The 26,632-nt window shown below is 45.2% G+C and overlaps 1 protein-coding gene across 1 annotated transcript in view; it reads right to left on the bottom strand.

Moving 5' to 3' along the window:
* Positions 1-26,632, bottom strand: part of LOC141121259 (von Willebrand factor A domain-containing protein 5A-like) — a 197,996-nt gene that overhangs the window by 123,985 nt on the left and 47,379 nt on the right. The window contains exons 4-6 of the mRNA XM_073611071.1: positions 14,162-14,384; positions 3,084-3,253; positions 106-247 (exon numbers count right to left, since the gene is read on the bottom strand). Coding sequence (XP_073467172.1) covers positions 106-247; positions 3,084-3,253; positions 14,162-14,384 — 535 coding nt within the window. The remainder of the gene's footprint in view (positions 1-105; positions 248-3,083; positions 3,254-14,161; positions 14,385-26,632) is intronic.

The following is a 26,632-nucleotide window of genomic DNA, read 5'->3' on the forward strand; positions in this document are numbered from 1 at the left end:
ATTTGCAGCATTTGTTATAATGCGGTCATTGGCCCAAATGTAACGAGCCATCATACTATGATGCAGAGTGCTAGCTGTAGATGTCACGTCAGCTTATTTTGTCACCTGATGGCGTCGATTCCGATTCTTGTCCAGCGTTTTTAGCTCCTAGCCCCGCCTCCACAGTGACGCTGGGTTTGTCCACATCCGTATAATAAGCCAATAACTCTACATCTTGCTCAAACTTGTACCCCTCCGCCAGTGACACCTACAAAAGGTGAAATAACATAACTAACTATAAATAGCACATTTGTCGTGGTAATCCATCATCTTCACTATATGGTAGAGCTGCACGATTCTGGCTAAAATGAGAATCACAATTTTTTTTGCTTAGAAGATAGATCACGATTCTCTCATGATTCTCACGGTGTAACATCATCTTTCACATTAAAACAAAAACAATTGGGCTAACTTTACTGTTTCATTTTTTTTTAAATTCATTGAAGTGTATTTTTTCCCAAAAAATTGCGTTTGAAAGACCACTGGGCAAATACAGTGTGACATAAAATATTGCAGCAATTGACATTTTATTCCCTAGGGTCCCTGCTAAAATATATATAACGTTTGGGGGTTCCAAGTAATTTTCTAGCAAAAAATATTGATTTTAACTTAAGAAACAAGTGTCAGAAAAAGATTTAGACTTTAAGGCTCGATTCACACAGGGGCAACACGACTTCAACGCGACTTTGCAACGCGACTTCAACCCGACTTCAACACGACTTGTGGATCCGACTTTCAATGAACGGGGATCCGACTTGGATCCCCGCCACTGTGTTTGGTATGAATCTTTAGGGGGAACTCCGCGCCAAATTTTAAATAAAAATCCGGCATGGGTTCCCCCCCCAGGGGCATACCAGGCCCTTGGGTCCGGTATGGATCTTGAGGGGAACCCCCCTACGCCGAAGGGATGGCGTGGGGGGTCCCCCCAATCCATACCAGACCCTTATCCGAGCACGCAGCCCGGCCGGACAGGAATGGGGGTGGGGACGAGCGAGCGCCCCCCCCCTCCTGAACCGTACCAGGCCGCATGCCCTCAACATGGGGGGGTTGGTGCCTTGGGGGAGGGGGGCGCGCTGCGGCCCCCCCCACCCCAAAGCACCTTGTCCCCATGTTGATGAGGACAAGGGCCTCTTCCCGACAACCCTGGCCGTTGGTTGTCGGGGTCTGCGGGCGGGGGGCTTATCGGAATCTGGGAGCCCCCTTTAATAAGGGGGCCCCCAGATCCCGGCCCCCCACCCTATGTGAATGAGTATGGGGTACATGGTACCCCTACCCATTCACCTAGGGGAAAAAAGCGTCAATAAAACAAACAGTACACAGGTTTTTTAAAATAATTTATTAGGCAGCTCCGGGATCTTCTTCCGACTTCGGGGGTCCTCTTCCGACTTCGGGGTCTCTCCGCCGTCTCCTCCCGGTGTCCGCATCTTCTGCCGGCTCCTCCGCTATCTTCTGCAGCTCAATTGCTAGCGGTGGTCCGGACTTCTGCCTTCTTCTTTTCTTCCAGAGATGTTGACACGACGCTCTCTCCAGCTGGAATGGTCTCTGAACGCTCCGCAACGGACTTATATAGGCGGTGACCCCGCCCCCTTATGAGGTCACTGTCCCAGGGCATGCTGGGGCTGTGCCGTCATAAGGGGGCGTGGTCATCACCCGGTGACCACGCCTCCTAAAACGTCACAGACCCAGCATGCCCAGGGACTGTGACGGCATAAGGGGGCGGGGTCACCGCCTATATAAGTCCCTTGCAGAGCGCACAGAAACCATTCTGGCTGGGGAGAGCGTCGTGTCAACATCTCTGGAAGAGAAGAGGGAAGAAGATGATCCAGAGGTCCGGACCACCGCTGGCAAAAGAGCGCCAGAAGATAGCGGTGGAGCCGGCAGAAGATGCGGACACCGGGAGAAGACGCCGGAGAGACCCCCGGAGTCGGAAGAAGATCCCGGAGCTGCCTAATAAATTATTTTAAATACCTGTGTACTGTGTTTTTTATTGACGCTTTTTTCCCTAGGTGAATGGGTAGGGGTACCATGTACCCCATACCTATTCACATAGGGTGGGGGGCCGGGATCTGGGGGCCCCCTTATTAAAGGGGGCTCCCAGATTCCGATAAGCCCCCCGCCCGCAGACCCCGACAACCAACGGCCAGGGTTGTCGGGAAGAGGCCCTTGTCCTCATCAACATGGGGACAAGGTGCTTTGGGGTGGGGGGGGCCGCAGCGCGCCCCCCTCCCCCAAGGCACCAAACCCCCCATGTTGAGGGCATGCGGCCTGGTACGGTTCAGGAGGGGGGGGGGCGCTCGCTCGTCCCCACCCCCATTCCTGTCCGGCCGGGCTGCGTGCTCGGATAAGGGTCTGGTATGGATTGGGGGGGGACCCCCTACGCCGTTTTTTCGGCGTAGGGGGTTCTCCTCAAGGTCCATACCAGACCCAAGGGCCTGGTATGCCCCTGGAGGGGGAACCCATGCCGGATTTTTATTTAAAATTTGGCGCGGAGTTCCCCTCAAGATCATTTGAGCACAAGTCGCATGCCGAAGTCGGATCATGCGAGACGGCGATCCGACTTCAATGATAGTCAATAGGCTGAAGTCGGATCAAAGTCGGATCAAAGTAGTACAGGGAGTACGCTCTGAAGTCGGAGCGACTTCAGTAGTGTCTATTAAGACGCTAGCGTTAACTCCCATTGAAACTATTTCTGGAGCGACTTGGGGCGACTTGAGGACGTACAAGTCGGATCCCAAGTCGCCCCAGTGTGAACCGAGCCTAAGTGGTTAAACTTCCTGCATTTACAGTTGTTTAAAAACTTGGCAGAGTGCCTGGATTTTTTCCTTTACACACAGAAGTTTCCCTTTGATCTAAGAAGGAAGAGTTATACAATGTTTCTTTTTTAAAACTTGCCTAATTTGCCATTTTCTTTCAGGACATACATGCAAGACTTCATGGTTTATTGACACTTTTCAACCCCGACAGCATTTATTAGAAGTAGTTATCCTATCCTATCCAAATCAACAAAAGAAATGAGCCTTGATATTATTCTGTGCTCCACTCACCTTGGCGCTGGTCCTGTCACTATCTGTGTACTCCAGGGGGGTGATGTTGCAGTTGGACTCGATCTTGGCGATCCCATATGCAGATTGGAACTGAGCATTCAGACTCAGTGTGTACGGGATCTCACCAATTGGCACCTGCGGATGTGTGGCTGTTATGCTGACATTGTGATCTGGAAGAGATAAAATGCAAAATGCATTCAATGTTCATATTTTGATATATTTCGATATATTAAAAGTGAACTTCATCTGAACTAAAATGTTTCTAAGATAAAAATAGTTCACGTACTCGTGTTAACCTTCAAATCGATTCCTGTGTATGTCCCTATGGAGCTCCTTGGATCCAGGCTGTAAAAAAAAGTCCTTGATTTCCTTCCAAGTGAAATTAAATCCCCTCCTAAGCCCCACCCCTTATCTTTCAACTCTCAAATACCCAAATCTCTACTGCTCTGATACCCCACCTGCTCCTGTCATTTATTTTGTGGCCATTGCAATCTGTATTTTCCTTATCTAGGTGCTTACAAAAGCCAGAGAGAAGAAAAATAGGATTTTTGTATTTGTTGTAAAATACTTTTCTAGGAGTCCGTTGAGGGACACTGGAATTCAGATACAAATATCGGGTTACACTGCCGTCTACGGGAGGATTGAACACGGGCAAAACAGAAAAACTGAAAGCCAGCCCCTTATACCCTCTTTCCTCTACACAACATGCTCCAGTTTTGTGATGAAGTAAGAACATGAAAAGAAACATGGAGGGAAAGGGGGGATTCAGAGACAATTTGGCTATACTGCCACCTGTAGGAGGAATTGGACATTAGCAGTATAAAAAGAGTAATCAGCATGGATAACCCCTCCCACTCCCAGCATGCCTCAGTATGTAGAAACAGTACTAGGAGTAAGGTTTCAAAATCACAGAGGAGTGCAAACTGTGTCCCGTAATAATCTCTTTCTTGTGCATTAACCAATTCAGCCCAGGAAGGATTTACCCCCCTTCCTGACCAGAGCACTTTTTGCGATTCAGCACTGTGTCGCTTTAACTGACAATTGCGCGGTTGTGCAACATTACACCAAAACAAAATTGACGTCCTTTTTTTCCCACAAATAGAGCTTTCTTTTGGTGGTATTTGATCACCTCTGCGGTTTTTATTTTTTGTGCTATAAACAAAAAAAGAGCGACAATTTTGAAAAAAAAGCAATATTTTTAACTTTTTGCTATAATAAATATCCCAAAAAATATATAAATTTTCCTCAGTTTATGTAGCATTAACTTCCTAGAATCTATCTGCCCTTAGCTCAAGCATGCATGCAGGAAGGTGTGCTTAGCTGAGTAAACCCCTCCTCCCCTCCTGAAGGCTGCTGGGATTTATGACATAATTTGCCTAAGCAAGAAACCAGGAAGTAAATAAAGAAATGTAAAAAAAAAAAGTTTAAAACAAGTAAATATGATATGCTTTCCTATCTATCTACTAATGCTAGCAGCATAAGTGCCTTCTTATCAGTGCCCATCAGTGTCGCCTTATCAGTGCCGCCTTATCTGTGCTATCAGTGCAGCCCATCAGTGCCCATCAGTGCAGCCTGATCAGCGAATATCAATGAAGGAGAAAAATTACCCGTTTGCAAAATTTTATAACAAACTATGAAACATGTTTTTTTTCTTTTTCAAAATGTTCTGTCTTTTTTTGTTTGTTTAGCAAAAAATGAAAACCCCAGTGGTGATTAAATACCACCAAAAATAGGATTTTTTATAACAGCTTACCTGTGAAATCCTTTTCTTTCGATGGACATCACGGGACACAGAGCCACAGTAATAACTGATGGGTTATGTAGGTACCACTAGGTATTGGACACTGGTCACACCCTAATCAGGAAGTTCAACCCCCTATATAATCCCTCCCCTTACAGGGATACCTCAGTTTTGTAGCAAAGCAATATGTGTATTAGAAGAGGGGCGGGACCTTTGTGTCTCGTGATGTCCATCGAAAGAAAAGGATTTTACAGGTAAGCTGTTATAATAAATCCTATTTTCTTTCTCGGACATCACGGGACACAGAGCCACAGTAATAACTGATGGGATGTCCGAAAGCAATGGCAACTGAGGGGGGGGGGAAATCACAACCAAGTAGGGTGCAATAAGACCTGAGGACCTTGTACCGCAGTCTGCAGCACACTACGCCCAAAGGCGATATCCTCATGCCTTTTCACATCTACCTGATAAAATCTGGTGAATGTATGGACTGAAGACAAGGTTGCGGCCTTGCAGATCTGAGCCATAGAGGCCTGGTGATGCACTGCCCAAGAAGCACTATTAGCCCTTGTGGAATGTGCCTTGATCTGAAACGGAGGAATCTTCTGTTTCAAACCGTAAGCCTGAATAATCAATTGTCTAATCTATTTAGAAATGGTAGCTTTTGACGCTGCCTGTCCTCTACTGGGACCCTCTGGCAGCACGAACAAAACGTCCGTTTTGCGAATTTGAGCAGTTGCTTCCAGATAGGCCTTGACTGCTCTTACTACATCCAAAGAATGTAGTGACCTCTCTTCCGGAGAACAGGGATCTGGAAAAAAGGAAGGCAGAACAATGTCTTGGTTTAGATGAAAATCTGAAACCACCTTCGGTAAAAAACTAGGATGAGGGCGCAGTACCACTCTATCCTTGTGTACAATCAAATAAGGCTCCTTACAGGAAAGAGCTACTAATTATGATACTCTTCTAGCAGAAGAGATGGCTACCAGAAAAATTAGTTTCCTTGTCAGCAAGATCAAAGGAATCTGACGTATTGGTTCAAAAGGCTGTTTCTGTAACACCGACAGAACCAAGTTCAAGTCCCAGGGGTTTAGGGGCGCCTTAACCGGAGGATTAAGACGCATCACCCCCTGCATAAAGTTTCGGACCAAAGAATGCGAAGCAAGTGGCCGTTGAAACAACACCGATAAGGTCGAGACCTGGCCCTTGATGGTACTCAAGGCCAGCTTCATCTCTAATCCTATTGTAGAAAATCAAGAATTCTACCTATCACTTATTTTCTGGGATGCCAACCCCTGGATTCACACAAGGATACATAAGCTTTCCAGACCCTATGATAAATCATTCTGGAAGCTGGCTTCCTTACATTGATCAAGGTAGATATCACAGGACCTGAAAGCCCACGACTCTTCAGAACGTGGGTCTCAATAGCCAAACCGTCAAATTTAGCGTTTGTAAGGCAAGATGGAACACTGGACCTTGAGATAACCTTGACCTTGAGCCTGGGTGTACCGGTAGGGTCCACGGGAAACCCACCGTCATCCTTACTATTTCTGCATACCAAGTCCTTCTGGGCCAAGCGAGGACCACCAGAAGTACTGACCTCCTTTCCTGCCTGATCCTGCGAAGGAGTCGTGGCAGTAGCAGAATAGGCGGGAATGCATAAATCAGTGAGAACCGATGCCACAGAATCACCAACGCATCCATCCCGCATGCAAGAGGATCCCTTGTCCTTGCCACAAATCTGTCTATCTTTTTGTTGAATCGGGATGCAAAGAGATCTACATCTGGAACCCCCCATCTTTGGCATATGGCCCGAAAGATGTCGGGATGCAGGGACCATTCCCCTGGGAGTAACTGCTAGCGACTTAGATAGTCCGCCTGACAGTTCTCTATCCCTGGAATGAAAACTGCCGATATGCATGGCACATGCATCTCTGCCCAGACTAAGATCTGGTTCACCTCAATTTGAGCAGCCCGGCTCCGGGTGCCTCCCTAATGATTGACATAAGCCACTGCTGTGGCATTGTCGGATTGGATCCTGACCGGGCAACCCTGTAGCCTTTTAGTCCAGGCCTTTGGGGCTAGATTAACCGCCCGGATCTCCAGAATGTTGATGGGTAAGATCCTCTCGGTCCTGGACCATAGCCCCTGGATCGCAGACTGTTCCAGAATTGCTCCCCAACCTGACAGACTGGCATCTGTTGTTACCACCGTCCAGGTCACCGGTAGAAAGGATTTCCCCTGCTGAAGGTTTTATGGGTATTAGCCACCAATCGAGGCCTGACGCACTGCATGAGACAGGTGCATCGGAAAGTCTAATGCCTGAACCTTCTTGTTCCAGGTCGACAGAATACTGTGTTGCAGCAGTCTTGAATGAAACTGAGCATAGGGAACTGCTTTAAATGAAGACACCATCTTTCCTAGCAGCCTCATACAAAGGCGGACAGAAGGACCCTTCTTGGTCCTGACTGTCAGAATTAGTTCCCTTAAAGCAGTAATCTTTGCCTGAGGAAGAAATACTTTCTCCTGGCTTGTATCTATGATCAGACCCAAATACTCCAGTCTTCTTACTGGTTTTAGGAAAGACTTTTCTAGGTTGAGGATCCAACCTAGGTGTTCCAGATACTTGACCGTGGTCCTCAAGTTCCCGTTCAAGGAGGCTACCGATTGGTCTATCAAGAGCAGGTCGTCTAGGTATGCTATAACAGTTATACCCTGAGCCCTTAATCTGGCCAGAAGAGGAGCCAAGATCTTTGTGAACACTCGAGGTGCAGTGGCTATCCCAAAGGGCAGAGCCACAAACTGGAAATGGCGCCCTCCTATCTCGAAGCGTAGAAACTTCTAATGAGCAGGAAAAATGGGCACATGCAGATATGCATCTCTGAAGTCTATCGATGCCAAAAATTCTCCTCCCTGCAGGATGGAGACTACTGTCCGAATTGATTCCATGTGGAAGAACTGAATCCTTAAGAATCGATTCAGATCTCTTAAATCCAGAATGGGTCTGACATCCCCATTTGGCTTTTGGACCGTAAAAAGGTTGGAATAGAAGCCCAAACCTTGATCCTTTGTGGAAACCACCATAATGACCTCTTGCGACAAAAGTCGCTCTAATGCTAGAAGGAGCGACCGCTTCTTTTCTGGGTCTCTGGGAACACTTGGTCTGAGGAAACAAGGAGAGGGAAATTCTTGGAACTCCAGCTTGTACCCTAAGGTTACTGTGGAGATTACCCATCCGTCCTGGAAATCCTCCTGCCAGAGCCTTGAGAACTGTAGCAGTCTTTCCCCCACTCGAGCGAGCGGGGAGCCCCTTCAGGAAGAGGCCTTAGTGTCTTGTCTAGAAGACTAATTCCCCCAGGACTTCTTTTGTCCCTGGGGTTGACTCTTGTTTCTTGCCCCAGACGGAGGAGGCCATCATGACTGCCTGGAGGCTGATGCCCCTGGCGCTGGGGAAAGAGTCCGTTTGAAAGAGGGACGCTTACTCTTCTTCTTAACAGGTAAGAGAGTGCTTTTCCCACAAGAGATTCTCTTGATATAATTATCCAAGTCTTCTCCAAACAACCTTGCACCACGAAAAGGAAACCCAGCCAAGAGCTTCTTACATGGTGCTTTGGCTGACCAATTTTTCAACCATAAGATTCTATGCATATGCACCAACCCAAGTGAAAGACGAGAGGTTTGCATGATAGAATCTCTGATGGCGTCAACAACGTAACATAAGGCCGCTGGAAGGTTAGCGAACCCCTGGGCCTGCTGTTCAGGTAAAACTTTGATGACCTGCTTAACATGGTCTTTTAAGTATTGACAGACTCCAATCGCTGCTACTGCAGGTTGAGCCACTGATCCTGCTAAGGAAAAAACATCCTTCAATAAGGATTCCATCTTTTTATCCACAGGATCCCTGAGCATCTGAGCGTTGTCTACAGGACAAGTCAGACTACTATTTATAGAGGAAATGGCCGTATCAATGGCCGGCATTCCCCACATCTTAATAAATTTTTCTTCCATAGGATAAAGTGTTGAAAACTTTTTCGGCGGAAGAAAACGCTTATCTGGATGATCCCACTCAGAATAAAGGAGCTTTTCAAGCAAATTATGAACAGGAAAAGCATGTGCTGTTTGAGAAGGTTTCAGCGACCCCAAAGAAGAAGAGGGTTCCCTAACTGATTCAGATACGGGCAACTTAAATGTGGAGCGGACCAATCCAGTAAGGATCTGTACTAAGACTTTCTCCTCTTGGGAAGTCGAAGAGGGTCCCTCTCCACCTGATTTCTCCGAAGAGGAATCATCCGTCCCATCCTGATCCTCTGAAAGGGATTCTTCTCCTTTATCCCAGAGCTCCTCTGCCTGAGGGTCTTGGAAAACAGAGGAAGGCCTAGTACATTTTCTTCCACTGAGTGAAGATGTAATCACGGCCATTAATCTTTCCTCTAAATCAGCAATGGTTGAGGAAAAAACCTCTTGTGTAATATATACAGGGGCTGAAGTGCCAGAAGCAGGTACAGCCCCAGACCCCAACGGCTCTCCCTGACTAGCCGTCCCTGGCCCCTCGGGGGGGGGAGGATACTGCAGACAGGGGGTCCTCAGAACCTGAACGAGATCCCCTAGTGTCTCTGGTTCTGGGGGTATTTGAACCTCTTCTACCCATAGTGCAAAGCAACAAGGTGGAGGTATCAAAAAATGAACACTGACTGCTGAACGATGTAGTCTGGCTAAAAGCCTTGCTACCAAATGCCCAGTCTGGTGTTACTTTAGTAAATGTAGCAATGTAGCCTAGGAGAATGCCTGTGTCCCACCTACATGCGACTGTCAGCTCTGTGTCCCTCCAAAGGCTCAGAGCACCTATAAAGTGTGCTTTAAATAGCCCTGTTTTAGGCAATGTGGGTGTCTGAGCACGCTGACGCTGTGCTGACACCCCGCCCCCCCCCCCCCCTCTACGCCCCCCCCTTCGTTTTTTGAAAAAACAAGCGCTTCCCGTGCGAGCCGCTTCCGGGACAAGCATGGAGGAAGGCTGTTGGTGGAGGAGAAAGGCTGGCAGAGATGGAGCCTGCATGATGCAATGGCGGCCTGGCAGCGGCGGCGGTGGCGGTGACAGCGTGGTGTAAAACTGCCTTACAGCCTTCCCGCAGCCTCCGCCTAGCCTGGGGGGAATATCCCAGAGGAGAAAACCCCCATCCCATCCTACCTGGAGCCGGTCGGAGGAGCTTGTGCAGCGTCGAATGCTGAGAAAGAAATCAGAATGAAAAGGTATGTGCTCTTGGCAGCCCCCGGTGGTCACAATAGGCATAGCATGCATTTACCTTAAAGGGGAAAACCTACTAGAATTCAAAAATTCTGTGGAATCTCCTCTTACCTTATCCAGCCGCAGGATTCTGTATATACAGACCCAATCTTCACCTCTCACGATGGGCTCCATTTGAAAAAATCATTACAAAACCAGAAAATTGTGAACTGCCTGAAGCTCAAATGGTTGCCTGAAGGACCTTACACCTTGAAGCTGGCATTGGATGAGTCCTGAACACCCATCTGGTTAGAAATAACATGCAAAACAAAAGATTAGTTGGCAGCCTTGCAAATCTGGAAAACAGATTGCCCGATGCCAAAAAGCCCAAGAGGACCTTATAGGTCTAGTAGAGTAAGCTCAACCATAAATCTTGAATATTGATCTGTCTGAGCCACCGGGAAATGGTGGAATGAGATGTTGGTTCCACTTTATGGAGACCATCAGGGATTTAAAAAAAGAGGGTTAATTTTTCTAATGAAAATAGCGGCTGCATAGCACATACTACATCCAAACAGAGAAAATAAATCTCCTTATGTACTGAATATGGACAGAAAGATTGGGCAACTGACTAAGGTGAACCAAAAACTACCTAAAGAAGAGAAGAGTTTCTGGGCCTAAACATCACGTTATCCTTTTGTAAGATCAGAAATGGTTCTTTTTTTTAGATAAGCACCTGAACGACCGCAAGATACAGGGATATATAATGTAATACTGACATATAATCACACACATAGGTTGGACTTGATGGACTTGTGTCTTTTTTTGACCTCACCTACTATGTAACTATGTAATAATACAAGGCTACCAGTTCCGATGCCGGCCTCACAGAAGTGATGGCAACAAGGAAGGCAACCTTATGAGCGTGGAAAGGGGAAAGGGCAGTTTTTTTAAGTGGAGAGTGAACTAAATTCAAATTCCACAGAACAACGGGTAATTTTACTGGAGGAGCTATAAGAGAAGTTGAGGAATAAAAAAAACAAACATAGATACTCACCCTAGACAGCTGTAGCACCAATCCTAGCAGCAGTAGTCCCCTGCCACCTCTAAGACCAAGAACTGAGTGATAAAAAACTGCTTGTCACTAAGTTCTTGGTCTGCCCCCTCCCCCCTCCAGCGCTCACATGAGCGCCGGGCTATGGAGGGAGCGTGAGCAGCTGAGAAACTGAGCCAACTGCCGGTCCAGATCCAGATGGATTTATTATAGAGCAACATCAGGTCTATTGCAGTAAGGAGCACTGGAAGGGAAACAGATGTTAAACAAATACAAGGAGATTTCCAAGCTCAAACTTACCAGCCAGAGACCATCCGAATTGACCTGTCTAACAATATGCGTTATAGTGGTTGTAAACCCGCAAAAAAAAAACCTGCAAGACAAAGGCATAATGAGCTAGTATGCATAGCATACTAGCTCATTATGAAATACTCACCATAGATTGAATCCCCCTGTAGCGTTCCCCGTACACCACTCTGGCCTGCGACATTGCTCCCGGAATTACTTCCGGATATCGCGGGCTCCGACGCTGTGATTGGCCGCGATGGCGTTACACATGCGCGCGGGGGCCGTCGGTAACGGCACACTAGCTGAAGCAATGGCACGAACGCACATGCTGATATAGGGGATATCTCCTAAACCATGCAAATTTAGGAGATATCTGGGGTAGCTACAGGTAAGCCTTATTATAGGCTTACCTTTAGTAAAAAGTGGTCTGTAAGGGTTTACAACCACTTTAAGAACAGGGGTTTTGTCTGCACACATTTGCCCTTCCAGTGCTCCTTGCTGCAATAGACCAGTTATAGGTGGGAGCAATGGCTATTTGTATTCTGATTATATTGGTCAGGCAACGCACTGACATCTTTGCTGCCATATTGCTATGTGCTGGGTGTTCAGTGTGCCCCTGTACCTTTTAAGGAGGGATGGGCTCCTTCCAGGGGTGGACTGACCATTGAGCCACTCGGGCACTGCCCGAGGGCCCTGGGCCACTAGGGGGCCCCATCAGGGTTGCCAGCCTCAGTAAAACCAGGGACAGTATGTAAAAATCAGTTTTTTTTACATCTGTCTCTGAAATGTGTATACTGTGTGACCCCATAATCTCTGATTGCCTGGGGGCCCCATAATCTCCTATTGCCCGGGGGCCCCATGAGTTGTCAGTCCGCCCCTGGCTCCTTCCAGGCCACCTGTCCTCACCTATCCTTTAAAATGCATGCGCTTCTACTGTGGAGACCCAGAAGTCAGTGTTAGTGACTACAGAAAACAGGGTGCCTTGGCGGGGCCTGTAGCTCACGCATGTATTTGCAAGTGTGTGCAGACTAAACCCCTGTTCTTAACACATATTGTTAGACAGGTCAAATTGGTTGGTCTCTGGCAGGCTGGTAAGTTTGAGCTTTAAAATCTCTTTGTATTTGTTTCATGTATGGACTTAAGCAGGGTACAATGGTCCAGGCTATCCATGTAGGGTCCATAGAGGGCGCACAGGCACTGCCCCCCCTATCCATGCGTCCAGGCCCCCTGATCTACATACCAGGGCACCGTACTATGGATTCCAATGGGGGGGAGGGTGTAATGGTTTTTTTGAAGCACGTGATTAGAGCTAGAGGCTCTAATAGGCTTCAAAAAGGAAAAAGGATGGGCTTGGGGCGCAGAGCACTGCACTCCGAGCCCACCCAGATGTGTGACGATAGCGAAAGAATTTTCGCTATTTTCACACTAAAGTTCCTCCCTGCAAATCAGGAGGAAGGTCGTGAGACCTGTTTCCCGATTGGCCAAAGCGTCAGGCGATCCCATTGGATGCCTAGCGCTTAGGCGGAAGAGAGAGAAGACACACGGTAGAGGAAGCCGCTGGAGGAGCAGACACACGGCAGGCAGACTATGCTGGAGGACACTACAGCCCTCCACCCAGAAAAGGTAAGTGCCTAAATCACCGCCTGCCCAGGGTGTTAGTGCCGTTGGGGGGGTGGTGGGTGGGATTCTGGGTGTCAGTGCCGCCCCCCCCCCCCCCCAAAAAAAAAGCTGCCACTGGTCACAGCAGGTCATCCCTGATGGGATAGTGAACTGTAAGCTAAGAGACCATGCAGAGAAACTGCTCCCCTGGCGCTTAGAATCTGAAATGTTGCACTGCCTGACAAAGACAACTTAATTAAAAACACCAGGAAAAAACCTTGGGAACTCATGAAATGGTTGCTGAAAGCACTAGAGGTTCAATAGCAAGATGTGACCAGGCCACTGTAGTTGGTGGCAAATACTTACTGAGGTGGAACCACCTGTCTCCTGCAAATAGGAGCAATACAGGAAGATGCTACCTCACAGTGAAAAGGTGGGAACAGAGTGCGGAGTGCGAACACGAGACACCTAGTGAAGTAGCATTCAATTGCTCAGTGTGCTAACCCTTTACTTTGAAACCAACATTAAAACAGTGGTATTATTAGGGACCAACAGTTCTAATAAATAAAAAGTAGCTTCTTATGCTCTGCCCTTACAGCCTACTCATATTGAGTCTTCAGGAGACAGGGACATACCAGAGGCCATATCACAGCTCTTGGATAGCAATCTGCGACTAAGACAGTACACAAAGGTCTGGAAAGCACTACCAGCAAAGCCTGGTGCCTGAAGGTCAAATCAACCCTGCAATCTACAGTCCAGCAAGGTCCAGGTATGGCTTCCAAAGCTATGGCTTATGATACGCTGATCAGGATAGCTACATAAAAGAGTATGTATCAAAGCAAACTATCTTTAAAACCAAAAAATGGCTAGCCGTCTTTACTTCACACAGAAGTTCTGGCATTTCAAATTTAATTGGTTGAGTTTATCTCTGGGATTCCAATTCGGAGAGAAGTCAAGGGCCATGTACAGTGTGGGTCTACGATGCAAAAGACTCCACAGGGACACACAGGAAATGGTTTGAGGTATAACGTATATGGCATCTGCACTTGTTGCTCTGGAAACATTTTAGGCAGGGTCAGGTTCAGTTTAGGGTTTAGTGGTCCTTTCAGAGAAGCAAATAAAAGCATTACAAAAAAATAAAAAAAAAATAAACTGCTTATCTGTACTTGTACCTTTTGGGGTGTATCTCGGGTTTAGGACAGCCGGGAGTGCAAAGCACACAGCTCCGTCTGCCTCCACTGGCAACTCCCGCACATATTTCAGGGTGACCTCGGCCTCCTGGCCAGGAGGGAGGTTCCCAACACTGCAGCTAAAGATGTCCGCCGAGCTCTCATCTTCCTTCAGGAGAAAGGCTTGCTTACCCTGGCTGATGGCCTCATCGTAGGTCTTGTGAGCCTGGAGAAGAGAGGGAGGAACAATAAAACTGTTACTGTTGTGTAATTTTAAAAAATTTCAGCAATTTAGATCTTTGACCCATGAACACAATTTCATTAATATCATTTTTTTTCTTTTATTATTTTGAAAATTACTGATCTGTATATGGTATACAGTAGGGATGAGCCGAACACCCCCCGGTTCAGTTCACACCAGAACTTGCGAACAGACCAAAACTTTGCACGAATGTTAGAACCCCATTGAAGTCTATGGGACTTGAACATTCAAAATCAAAAGTGCTCATTTTAAAGGCTAATTTGCATGGTATTGTCCTAAAAAGGGTTTGGGGACCCGGGTTCTGCCCCAGGGCACATGTATCAATGCAAAAAAAAGTTTTAAAAACTGCCGTTTTTTCGACAGCAGTGATTTTAATAATGCTTAAAGTTAAACAATAAAAGTGTAATATTCCTTTAAATTTCGTACCTGGGGGTGTCTATAGTATGCCTGTAAATGGGCGCATGTTTCCTGTGTTTAGAACAGTCTGACAGCAAAATTACATTTCAAAGGAAAAAAAGTCATTTAAAACTACTCGCGGCTATTAATGAATTGCCGGTCCGACAATACACATAAAAGTTCATTGATAAAAACTGCATGGGATTTCCCCACAGGGGAACCCCAAACCAAAATTTTTAAAAAAACTGGCGTGGGGGTCCCCCTAAATTCCATACCAGGCCCTTCAGGTCTAATATGGATATTAAGGGGAACCCCGCGCCAAATTTTTTTAAAAAAATGACGTAGGGGTCCCCCTCAAAATTCATACCAGACCTGATTTTAAGGGGAACCCCGTGCCAAAATTGAAAAAAAAATTGGCGTGGGGTCCCCCCAAAAATCCATACCAGACCCTTATCTGAGCATGCAACCTGGCAGGCCGCAGGAAAAGAGGGGGGGACGAGAGAGCACCCCCCCTACTGAACCGTACCAGGCCACATGCCCTCAACATTGGGAGGGTGCTTTGGGGTAGCCCACCAAAGCACCTTGTCCCCATGTTGATGAGGACAAGGGCCTCATCCCCACAACCCTTGGCCGGTGGTTGTGGGGGTCTGCGGGTGGGGGGCTTATCGGAATCTGGAAGATGAAGAGAAAAAGATGAAGAGAAAAAGATGAAGAGAGAAGCTTCACGCAGCGGGAGCCTCCCATCCAATCATGTATGCAGAGCGGCCCGAAAAGAAGATGAAGAGAAGAAGATGCCGCGGAGGGAGATGCCAGACGAGAACACCGGAAAAAAAAGCAGAGGATCAGAGGAAAAAGAAGATGGAGGAAGAAACCGAAGGAAGATAGAAGAAAGAAGAAAGAAGATAGAAGATGGAAAAAAGAAGACTTTAAATAAAGGAATTGTCAAAAACTGTCTCTTGTAATTTTTAACATTTTTTTGTGAGATGGTAGGGGTACTTTTGTACCCCCTTACCATTTCACACAGGGGGGACGGGATCTGGGGGTCCCCTTGTTAAAGGGGGCTTCCAGATTCCGATAAGCCCCCTGCCCACAGACCCCCACAACCACCGGCCAAGGGTTGTGGGGATGAGGCCCTTGTCCTCATCAACATGGGGACAAGGTGCTTTGGTGGGCTACCCCAAAGCACCCTCCCAATTTTGAGGGCATGTGGCCTGGTACGGTTCAGGAGGGGGGGGCGCTCTCTCGTCCCCCCCTCTTTTTCTGCGGCCTGCCAGTTTTTTTTTTTATTTTGGCGCGGGGTTCCTCTTAAAATCCATACCAGACCTGAAGGGTCTGGTATGAATTTTGAGGGGGACCCCTACGTCATTTTTTTTTCAATTTTGGCGCGGGGTTCCCCTTATTTCCATGCCAGACCTGAAGGCCCCCCCACGCCAGTTTTTTTTTTAAATTTTGGTTCGGGGTTCCCCTGTGGGGAAATCCCATGCAGTTTTTATCAATGAACTTTTATGTGTATTGTCGGACCGGCAATTCATTAATAGCCGCGAGTAGTTTTAAAGGACTTTTTTCCCTTTGAAATGTCATTTTGCTGTCAGACTGTTTGAAACACGGGAAACATGCGCCACTTTACAGGCATACTATAGACACCCCCCAGGTATGAAATTTAAAGGAATATTACACTTTTATTGTTTGACTTTAAGCATTATTAAAATCACTGCTGCCGAAACGGCCGTTTTTAAAACTTTTTTTGCATTGATACATGTCCCCTGGGGCAGGACCCAGGTCCCCAAACACTTTTTATGACAATACCATGCATATAAGCCTTTAAAATTAGCACTTTTGATTTCTCCCATAGACTTTTAAAGGGTGTTCCGCGGCTTTCGAATTTGCCGCGAACACCCCAAATTGTTCACTGTTCGGCGAACTGGCGAACAGCTGATGTTCGAATCGAACATGAGTTTGACTCGAGCTCGAAGCTCATCCCTAGTGTACACCATTATTTAAATCTCCCAAAATTTAAAGGAAGTACAGTAAGGCTACTTTCACACTGAGGCGTGTGGGCACTAAATATAGCGCAGTTTTACCGTCGTTTTAGCGGCGCTTTTCAGTTAAAACCGCCCCGCTAGCGGGCGAATAAGGGTTAGAACCACCCGCTTTGCGGCGCTTTGCGGGCGGGTTTGCAGCACTGCCCCATTGTTTTCAATGGGAAGGGGCACTTTAGGAGCGGTAAATACATCGCTCCTACAGCGCTCCAAAGATGCGGCTGGCAGAACTTTTTTGACCGCCCTGCAAGCGCACCGCTCCAGTGTGAAAGCCCTCGGGGCTTTCACATTGGAGTGCATTGAGCGGCTCTTTCAGGGCGCTTTGCAGGCACTATTTTTAGCACTTTAGCGCCTGCAAAGCACCTCAGTGTGAAAGCAGCCTAAAACCTTGGATTTTGAGTAACTTGGCCTGCGAGTGTTTTACAAGACGAGCACATTTTTTAAAATAAATGTTAACTTGATAGACGAGCGATGTCTTGCAATATTAGTGTCATGTTATAAGACATAAAAGAGTATAAAAGAGAAGAGAGGAGTTTCGTTGAAAAAAAAAGCTTATGCTCAAAAAAGCTCAATAAAAATGTGCATAAAAGCACAAAAAAAAGCATAAGTTTCTTCAAGCTGAAATAAAAGCTCAAATGCTAAAAGTAGATTTTTTTTTAGCTGCAGTGTGCATGAGCCCTAAGGCCCCTTTCACATTTGTACGACCTGAAAGTCCTGAAAGCGATTTGAAGCAATGCCTGTGTAATCTTGAGGTCTAAGGACCTCAAATCGTATCAAAGTCGGACCGAAGTAGTGCAGGGGCTACTTTGAAGTTGCTGCGAATTGAAGCCACACAGATATGAATGGTACTCATTGGAAATCATGGGGTACGATTTGTCATGTGACTTGGCAGTCCCAAGTCACAGGACAGGTTGCACAACTGTGAAAGGGGTCCAAGTCGGATCCTCATCTTAATTGATGTGATTTGGAACTGACATTACAGGAAGATTACCCCGGGCATTCCCTGAAGTTGCCTCGAAGTTGTCTTGAAATCACATTGCTATAATCTTTTTATATGGACTATAGACTGAAGGACTTATGAATAAATGGTTGTGGAAAGAATCATCTGAGTTTCCACTATTTCTTATGGGGAAATTCGCTTGGATATACAAGTGCTTTGGATTACAAGCATGTTTCTGGAACGAATTATGCTCACAATCTAAGGTTTTACTGCATGTCTATGACTAAAGATCGTAAAACCCAATACACTGTATATCCGCAGATCAGTGGATAATTTGATCACACATTCTATATGTAGTAATATGCCCAAAACATGCTCTGCCATTTCAGTATACAAGATGGCTTAAATTTGCAGTATAACAGAATGCTTGGAAAGATGCGTGCACAAGCACTGTGCTCTATATATGTCATTGTGGGTTGGTAAGCCATGGGACAGGATGTATGTGACTCATAACCAGACAGCCTGTCGACCTGTGTTAGTGTAAAAAAGCAGTACAGCGCGAACAGATAAAACAATCCTAAAATAAATAAATATAAAATTAAAAATCAGGAACAGTCCATGTTCTTCTTCATAAAATAATCTTTAGTTCAGGGATCTGCAATTAGCGGACCTCCAGCTGTTGCAAAACTACAAGTACCATCATGCTCTGCCTCTGGGTGTCATGCTTGTGGCTGTCAGAGTCTTGCTATGCCTCATGGGACTTGTAGTTCTGCAACAGCTGGAGGTCCGCTAATTGCATATCCCTGCTTTAATTGATCGGAGAACACCAGCGAATATCCAGTGGAATATTTAAATAAATGGAAAAAACCCGCTACGGAGCCTAATTAAAAAACAGACTGATAGCTGCACTAATAACACACCAATATCCGTGTACAAACTCATAAATAATATAAAAAAGTGTGCTTACAATCCATACAAATAAGTGATATTTTGCGTAATACAAAATATATTGAAATATAGCAAACAAATGCATAAAAAATGCAGCAAATAATTACATAAACAAAACCACATGTGAGGTGAGAATTTATCAAATCAGATATGGTACGACTTGTGAAATAAATGCAAACGTGAAAAATCACCAATACAGTTCAAAAAAACTGTGTATGTTATTGGGAAAGGTGAATCTAAAAAATTATATGAAAAATTGTGACTCCAGTCTATAAAGTGAAACAATATAAAGAAAGTTCATCAGTGTGAGGAACCATCATCCACCTTCCATAGACGTATCTTCCATATGTATAGACAAAAGGAAATAAGGATAAAAGAGTGATGTGACTATCCTCGCGGTGAATCCAAAGAGTAAAAATTGAAGATGGACCCTTACCCTCCACCGAGGGTGGATGATGGTTCCTCACACTGATGAACTTTCTTTATATTGTTTCACTTTATAGACTGGAGTCACAATTTTTCATATCATCGTTTTTGTCCGAATGCATTTTCGTCCGAATTTCAGGTATTTTCATTATTTTTTTAACAAACGATATAAAAAAATGCAGGATACTAAAACCGAAAGATCCGACATAAACAAATGCTTTATTTTCGTTTTCGTTGTGACAACTGTTCGATATAGATAGGAGATTCGATATGACGCTGACAATAACAATCTGTGTCTATCGAACCTGTGGTCGAATGTGCCTAACCTTTAGCCTGGGTTCACACATGTGCAGTGCGAATTGAAGCTCAGGTTTCACTGGGAAGATAAATATCAGTTGTTCAAAGGCTTCTCTGCCTTCTAGCTGCGGATCAGTGAGCAGGGAGAGGGGGAGGGAGGGGGGGAGAGGGGGAGGTGTAGTGAGGAGAAGGAGAAAATCCTTGTTCAGAACGCAATGCATCTGCGAATCAGATGCGTTCCCATAGGAGATAATGGGCTTGTAATTCGCACTGCAATGCCCAAAAAATGCACACGTTTTTTGTGCAATGCGCATTGCGAATGCAACGCACATATGTGAACCAGCCTCATTCAAATGACCCTAGTTTAAAATGTCCTGTGAATTGGATGCGTTGTAAGTCGCATCTAATTCGCATAGGTGTGAACCCAGGCTTACTCTATTAGTCCAAGATTATTCTACATAGAGAGAAAAGATTTGACACAGAGAGAAAAGATTCTACATAGAGAGAAAAGATCGCTGCTAGAATTGGGTGGGGGAAGTAAAATAAAAATAATGATGATAAAGAAATGTTATTGGCCGATTGTAACCAAAGAGGAGGAGCAGTAAAATTGCTAGAACTAAGTACACACGTACAGCCAACTTACTTTCACTTACGATTTGCTAGCAGAGGGAGACACACACACTGAATCATTTCAAAAGACAGTCAATCTTAGCTGGTCCGTTTGACAGAGAACCTGAATTATTTAGCAATTAAGCATAAGCACAGCAGCAGAACAATAGTGAAGCAAGCTACAGTTCAACTTAACTTTTTTATAATAATCTGCTGCTATTGTGTTAGTGTTGTGAACTTGATAGTGATACTAGTGTTGCTAGTGTTGTGATAGCCTCAGAGGCTGCCCGTGTTGTGGGGGGGATTTATTATTATAGATTCTATATTATAATGCCATAACAATATCTGACACAACGTCGGATGCTGCACCCGCCATTGCACTTGGAGATTGAGCAACGAATGTGAAAGTTAGCTGACTGTTGGGCTAGAGTAGACCATTCAACATGAATGACTTATGCCCCGTACACACGGTCGGATTTTCCGATGGACAATGTCCGATCGGAGCGTGTTGTCGGAAATTCCGACCGTGTGTGGGCGCCATCGGACATTTTCCATCGGATTTTCCGACACACAAAGTTTGAGAGCAGGCTATAAAATTTTCCGACAACAAAATCCGTTGTCGGAAATTCCGATTGTGTGTACACAAATCCGATGGACAAAGTGCCACGCATGCTCAGAATAAATGAAGAGATGAAAGCTATTAGCCACTGCCCCGTTTATAGTCCCGACGTACGTGTTTTACGTCACCGCGTTTAGAGCGATCGGATTTTCCGACAACTTTGTGTGACCGTGTGTATGCAAGGCAAGTTTGAGCCAACATCCGTCGGAAAAAATCCTAGGATTTGGTTGTCGGAATGTCCGAACAAAGTCCGACCGTGTGTACGCCCTATAAGATTCGACAAAGCAACGAAAAACATACAACATCGAATCTTTGGCTTATGGTGTCTGTCGAAAGTTCTAAGAAGATTCGACATAGCAGCTAAACTGTACGACGCTGCAATCGTACATTTCCGGTCAAATGCATCCGCCCATAGGCTATAGAAAAATTCTAATGTTGGTTGACTAGTAAAATAATTAATAAATATAATTATAACTAGTCATACAACATTAGAATTCTATTACAGCTAACTTGTAGGCGGAAAATTCGACCGGAAATGTACACGTACAGTTTAGCTGCTCCGTCGAATCTTCTTTGAACAATCAATGACAGATTCGACCTTAATTCATTTGGATTTTCGGACGAATGCAATTTTTAACGAAAAACGAAATAAATAAAAACAAATTTCGGGAGTAACTAAATAAATGTATTTTTCGGACAAAAGCGAAATTCCGAAACAAAATATTTCGGTGTGCACATGTCTAACAATCATATAAGGTGACTTATGTGACAACCTCCACCATCAAGAGAAATGGCCGCTCACCTCACGCGATGGACCCCTGAGTGAATCAGTCAGGTCAAACCAGCAGTTCCCTTTAAGGGTTGTAAGTCAGCAAGATCACACACTGGTATCGGATGAGATACTGGTAGTTGGCAATTTCACATGGTATTCATCATCAACTTCAGGACAGGTACATAGAATAAAAGCAATAATATCTAGTGCTCTCTGTATAATACGGAACGTTTTAATACAATGAATGAAAAGCACTTACAAATCACGCTCTTTGCCCCAGTGCTAAGGATGAATGGCAAAAGGTAACAATGTGTATCCACGAGGATCAGCATGTAAGACGCAGGTGACATCACGATCAAGGTCACGTGGTTTCCGTACGCGTTATGTCCCTAAGGGGCGGGACTTCATCATTGGGAACTGCTGGTTTGACCTGCTGGTTTGACCTGACTGAAGGGAACTGCTGGTTTGACCTGACTGATTCACTCAGGGGTCCATCGCGTGAGGTGAGTGGCCATTTCTCTTGGTGGTGGTGGTTGTCACATAAGTCACCTCATATGATTGTTATATCACCTATTCCACTGGATATTCGCTGGTGTTTTCCGATTAACTAAAGAATATTTTATGAAGAAGAACATGGACTGTTCCTGATTTTTGATTTTATATTTATTTATTTTAGGATTGTTTTATCTGTTCACGCAGTACTGCTTTTTTACATTGACATTTTGGGGATTTGATATTTTGACCCTCAGTATTTTCAGCTGCTGTATTAGGTTTTATATTTTGTGCTGGTTGATTTTTCTATATTTTGTCGACCCGTGTTAACTCATGATGAGGTATCTTGGAGGTTCACTGACTTGTATAACCATGTAACTATATATTTCTATTCAAATACATCATTTACTAACCACTTCCCTCTGCCCTATTTCTATTGGTATGTTGAACCATATAAAAGCTGTAACACACCTAATAAAGTCAGACATTTTACAAATGCATAACTTGCTTCTTGTTTCATGGTGTCTCCAAATATCTGAGGGCGCTGTTGGTGTACCTAATAGACGGGTGGTCTTCCAGAATACCTACTATTTCCTTCAGATGGAGGCTTTGGGAGACCTGAGTCTTTATTTAAGACTCAGTTCAGTATCCTTTTGGGAAGGGTATTTAGGTAACCAACAGGGCCCGCTAAATCTTTGCTTCTCTTTCTGTTGCATAGAAGTAATAAGATAACTTGTGATTGGTGATATTTTTTTAATTTACAAGGCAACACAGACAACTGTCATGTCATTGTAGCGGTACCCCCGCAGAGGCTGCTGATTGTTGTAGTCCACCTGTCACCCCGTCCAGCCAGGCACACGATTAGACACTCTTAAGCCTCATACACACGGTACAATTGTTGGCAGGGGATTGTCTGTTGACAGACTGTTGTCCTAAAATCTTACCGTTAGTACGCGCCTTTTGACAATTGTTTGTCCAACTTTCGACCAACTAATGTTGGATGGCAGGCTAGTAAATTTTCGGCGGACAACAGTTTGATGTCAGATTTTCGTATGGTCAGTACACAACTCCGTCACACAAAAGTCGAAGGTACAAACACGCATGCTCGGAATCAATGCTCACCAAACACGAAATTAGCAGAAGGGGCCCAAAGGGTGGTGCTCAAGAGCTGAAATTCCTCGTAGTACATCACTACGTTCCTGTTTGTTGCATGACAATTGTGTACCATTAGTATGCAAGACAAAATCTTTTGACAAAAATCAGACGCTCGGTTGGCCAACAATCATACCGTTTGTACGAGGCTTTAGACAGAAAACAGTCCATGCACTTTGTTTTGTATTTTTATTGAGGGGAATTAACTTGGGTGGGGTAAGGGTATATGGGATGCCCACTTGATTGCAGAGCATTTACATGAGACCAACTATATACACTCCCTGTATATACACTTTAGCACAACACTTACTTGCAGACTATTCTTCCTCAACACATTCAGCACTTCACTTGCTTACACTTCCAGGAACAGCTAGCACTGATTTGTAGGCCAGAACAGACTCAACCAGGCCTAAGGTGAATGCCCTTTGCGGTTTAGTGACAAAATATGGTAGTCCTTAGTGCTAGCTGTCCATGTGGCTACTGAGCCCAGTACCACATCTTCAGACCCTGCCAGCCCTCCTGGCTGCAGCTGCCTCTTTCCAATGCCCATGTTTCCACAGTCCACTCCACTGGCTCTGCACCCATCCCAGACTGCTCTCTTCCAGTCCTCTCAGGAATGTCTCCACAGTCCTCCCGACTGTGCATCACTCACCAGTCTTCTTGGCTGCGACCTGTTGTTCCTCCCTGGAGACTTGCCTGGCAGTGCTCTCTCCTGCAGTCCTCTCCTTGCCCCCATGCCGCCAGTCCAGGACACCTCCAATTGTTCTTAGAGGGGCCCGCCCGCACCCGAGCCCCAGGACCAAAGTCACCCCCCCAGACTGGAAAGCTCTCCCAAAGGCCACTGACAGCCTAACACTCCATCTCCTCCAGCTTCCACCTGAACAACTCCTCCCCAGCTGGGCTGACCCTGGATATTTAAGGAGGCCTGTCCCCTGCCAATCCAAATTGGGGATTGGTTAGGGCTCCCTAGAATACCCCAGACAGCTCCACTTCTCTTCTCCTCCTTCCTTTCTAGAAGACACTAGAATATTCTAGAAAAAAGTAGGAAGTCCCAGTGATGCTGCCTGTCAGTCACCAGCTCTACCCTGAGTCACTCCCAACCCCGATTAAAACAAACAGGCCTAGCTACCAGCTAGGCCTGCCTAAATTTGCCTACTCTGCCAAAAAAAACTTTTTACATCATCTAGCAACCTAGAGGGTGCTACACCATACATTACGGAGTAGAAACATAAATAAAACCAAAAGATTAAAGTCTACTTGTAGTATTAGTAAAGAGACATGGTGTGGTGGTTGGTTACATCCATTCTTTAAAGCGTTTTTTTTTTTGGGTTAACAAACACAGATTCTGTTCCTTTAAAGCATGTTACACAGTACAGTGCTTGGCAATTTTGTAACACCTGGCTGATCCTGCCTGGCTATACCCTCCCCTCTGCAAACAGACCACGATAATTATGGCTGCTGAGCCCTGACACCGTGGTTTGTTTGCATGCCTCCTCACGTGCAGAGGGGACATTTTAGCTTTTTCAATGAACATCTGTTTTTTATGCTAGTTTTGTGTGTATACCTTTTTATCTCTTGGGTATCACACAGCCCCGGTGCTCCTCCCCACTCCCCATTTCCCTTGTGGATTGTGCTTAAGACAAAGGGGTTTATTTAGTAAGGGCATTTCAAGTGTACTTGGAAGTGCAGTCGCTGTAGATCCGAGTGGAAGATCTGAAATGATGGGGAAGCTCTGCTGATTTCTATCATCCAATCATGTGCAAGCAAAAATGCTGTTTTCCTTGCATGTTCCCCTCAGATCTACAGCAACTGCACTTCCAAGTGCACTTGTAGTGCACAGTGGCATGCCTTTAGTAAATCAACCTCAAAGTTACATTTATTACAAAGAGTTAAAGTAGAACTATGGGCAAAACTTTTTTTTTGTCATTTTGGAGGGTTATAACCGCTGTCAGATATTTTTTCCCCACCATCTCTGTCCCACTGCGGAGATTTCCCTTCACTTTTTCCTGTCCCATAGCTAAACAGGAAGTGAGAGGAAATCCCTGCAAATTACAGGAATTTCTTGGGGACCCCCAGGTCACCAGAACTAGTGTTCCCATTGGAAGATTTCCCATCTATTACTTTTCTGGAGACAACCCAAAATTTGGGGTTTTCTTTTTACTTTCATTTTCAATGATAATGGTAAACATGACAAATAGAGAGGGTGAATCGCCTTAACGGGGGCACAGACAGCAATAAAAATAGACAAGGGCTCTAATCCCTCTTCACTCTGCCCAAAACTAAAAAAAAAAAAAAAAAGTTTTGCCTTTAGTTATAATTTAAAGTTTACCTAATCTGGAATAAAATGTGCCTAAGGTAGCAACAGTAATGATATAGAGGCACTTTGTGCCTGTACATGTGTGTGTTAAGCCGGTCATACATGGATTCAAATTCGGTCGTTTGAGCAGGGATTGAATTTTGATCCATGTATGGGCAGGCTGTACATTTATTGATTGATTTGTGCACAACCAGGCGGTTGGAAATTTTTCTCTTAACCACCTCAATACCGGGCACTTTCACCCCCTTCCTGCCCAGGCCATTTTTTAGCTTTCACTGCTGTCGCACCTTGAATGACAATTGCGCGGTCATACAACACTGTACCCATATGAATTTTTCTTATCTTTTTCTTCACACAAATAGAGCTTTCGTTTGGTGGTATTTAATTACTGCTGGAATTTTTATTGTTTACAAAAAAAAGAAAAGAAAAAAGACTGAAAATGTTGAAAATGTTTTTCTTAGTTTCTGTCAGTAAATTTTGTAACTATAAAAACGTGAGCAGCGCTACAGGAATTAAACATAATGTGTAAATCAGGATCAGGAGTCCATGACGGACCAGAATGAACAATATAAGTACAAAAAAAAAATGACATAGAAAAGAGTGTTTATCAACATAAAAGGGTGGTAAAAATTAGTCCCAACAGTGAAAATATAGGAATAATGAAAGTTCCGTGAAAAAACTCCTCCAAACAAAATAAAGGTGAAATAAATCGGTCACACCAAGAGCGACTTGTGAGAAGATCCACCACCATATGTCCTAAACGCTTACCAGATGGCAAGCCACAGCTTGTAGGTACCCAGACAATCGATGGTAAATAGCGTCACACCAAGACCTCTCAATGAAGGGCCAAAGACATACAGGGTTGCTCCATCCAAATCAGTAGGCAGGACACAGAAAGATAATAAAACAACAGCTCTCCATAGTGTAAATCAGTAAAATGAAGTTTTAATAAAGCTTAAAGGTTGCACTTACATGCGTATGGTGGATAAAAGCATAGACACGAAATAATAACAGCCGGCCGGCTAGCAATCAACCGTTCGGGACGAGGCAGTCAGCGATGACGTCAGCGCGTCAACCTTCTGACGTACGTTTCGTCTCACGAAGACATCGTCATGGGAACGGGCGACGCACTGAGTCATCGCATATATATATAGGCAAACAGACTCACGCCCCGTTGTGAAGCATCAGCGGCGGAGCCTGGTCTC

Source organism: Aquarana catesbeiana, linkage group LG01 (genome assembly GCF_042186555.1).
Source record: "Aquarana catesbeiana isolate 2022-GZ linkage group LG01, ASM4218655v1, whole genome shotgun sequence".
NCBI lineage: Eukaryota > Metazoa > Chordata > Amphibia > Anura > Ranidae > Aquarana > Aquarana catesbeiana.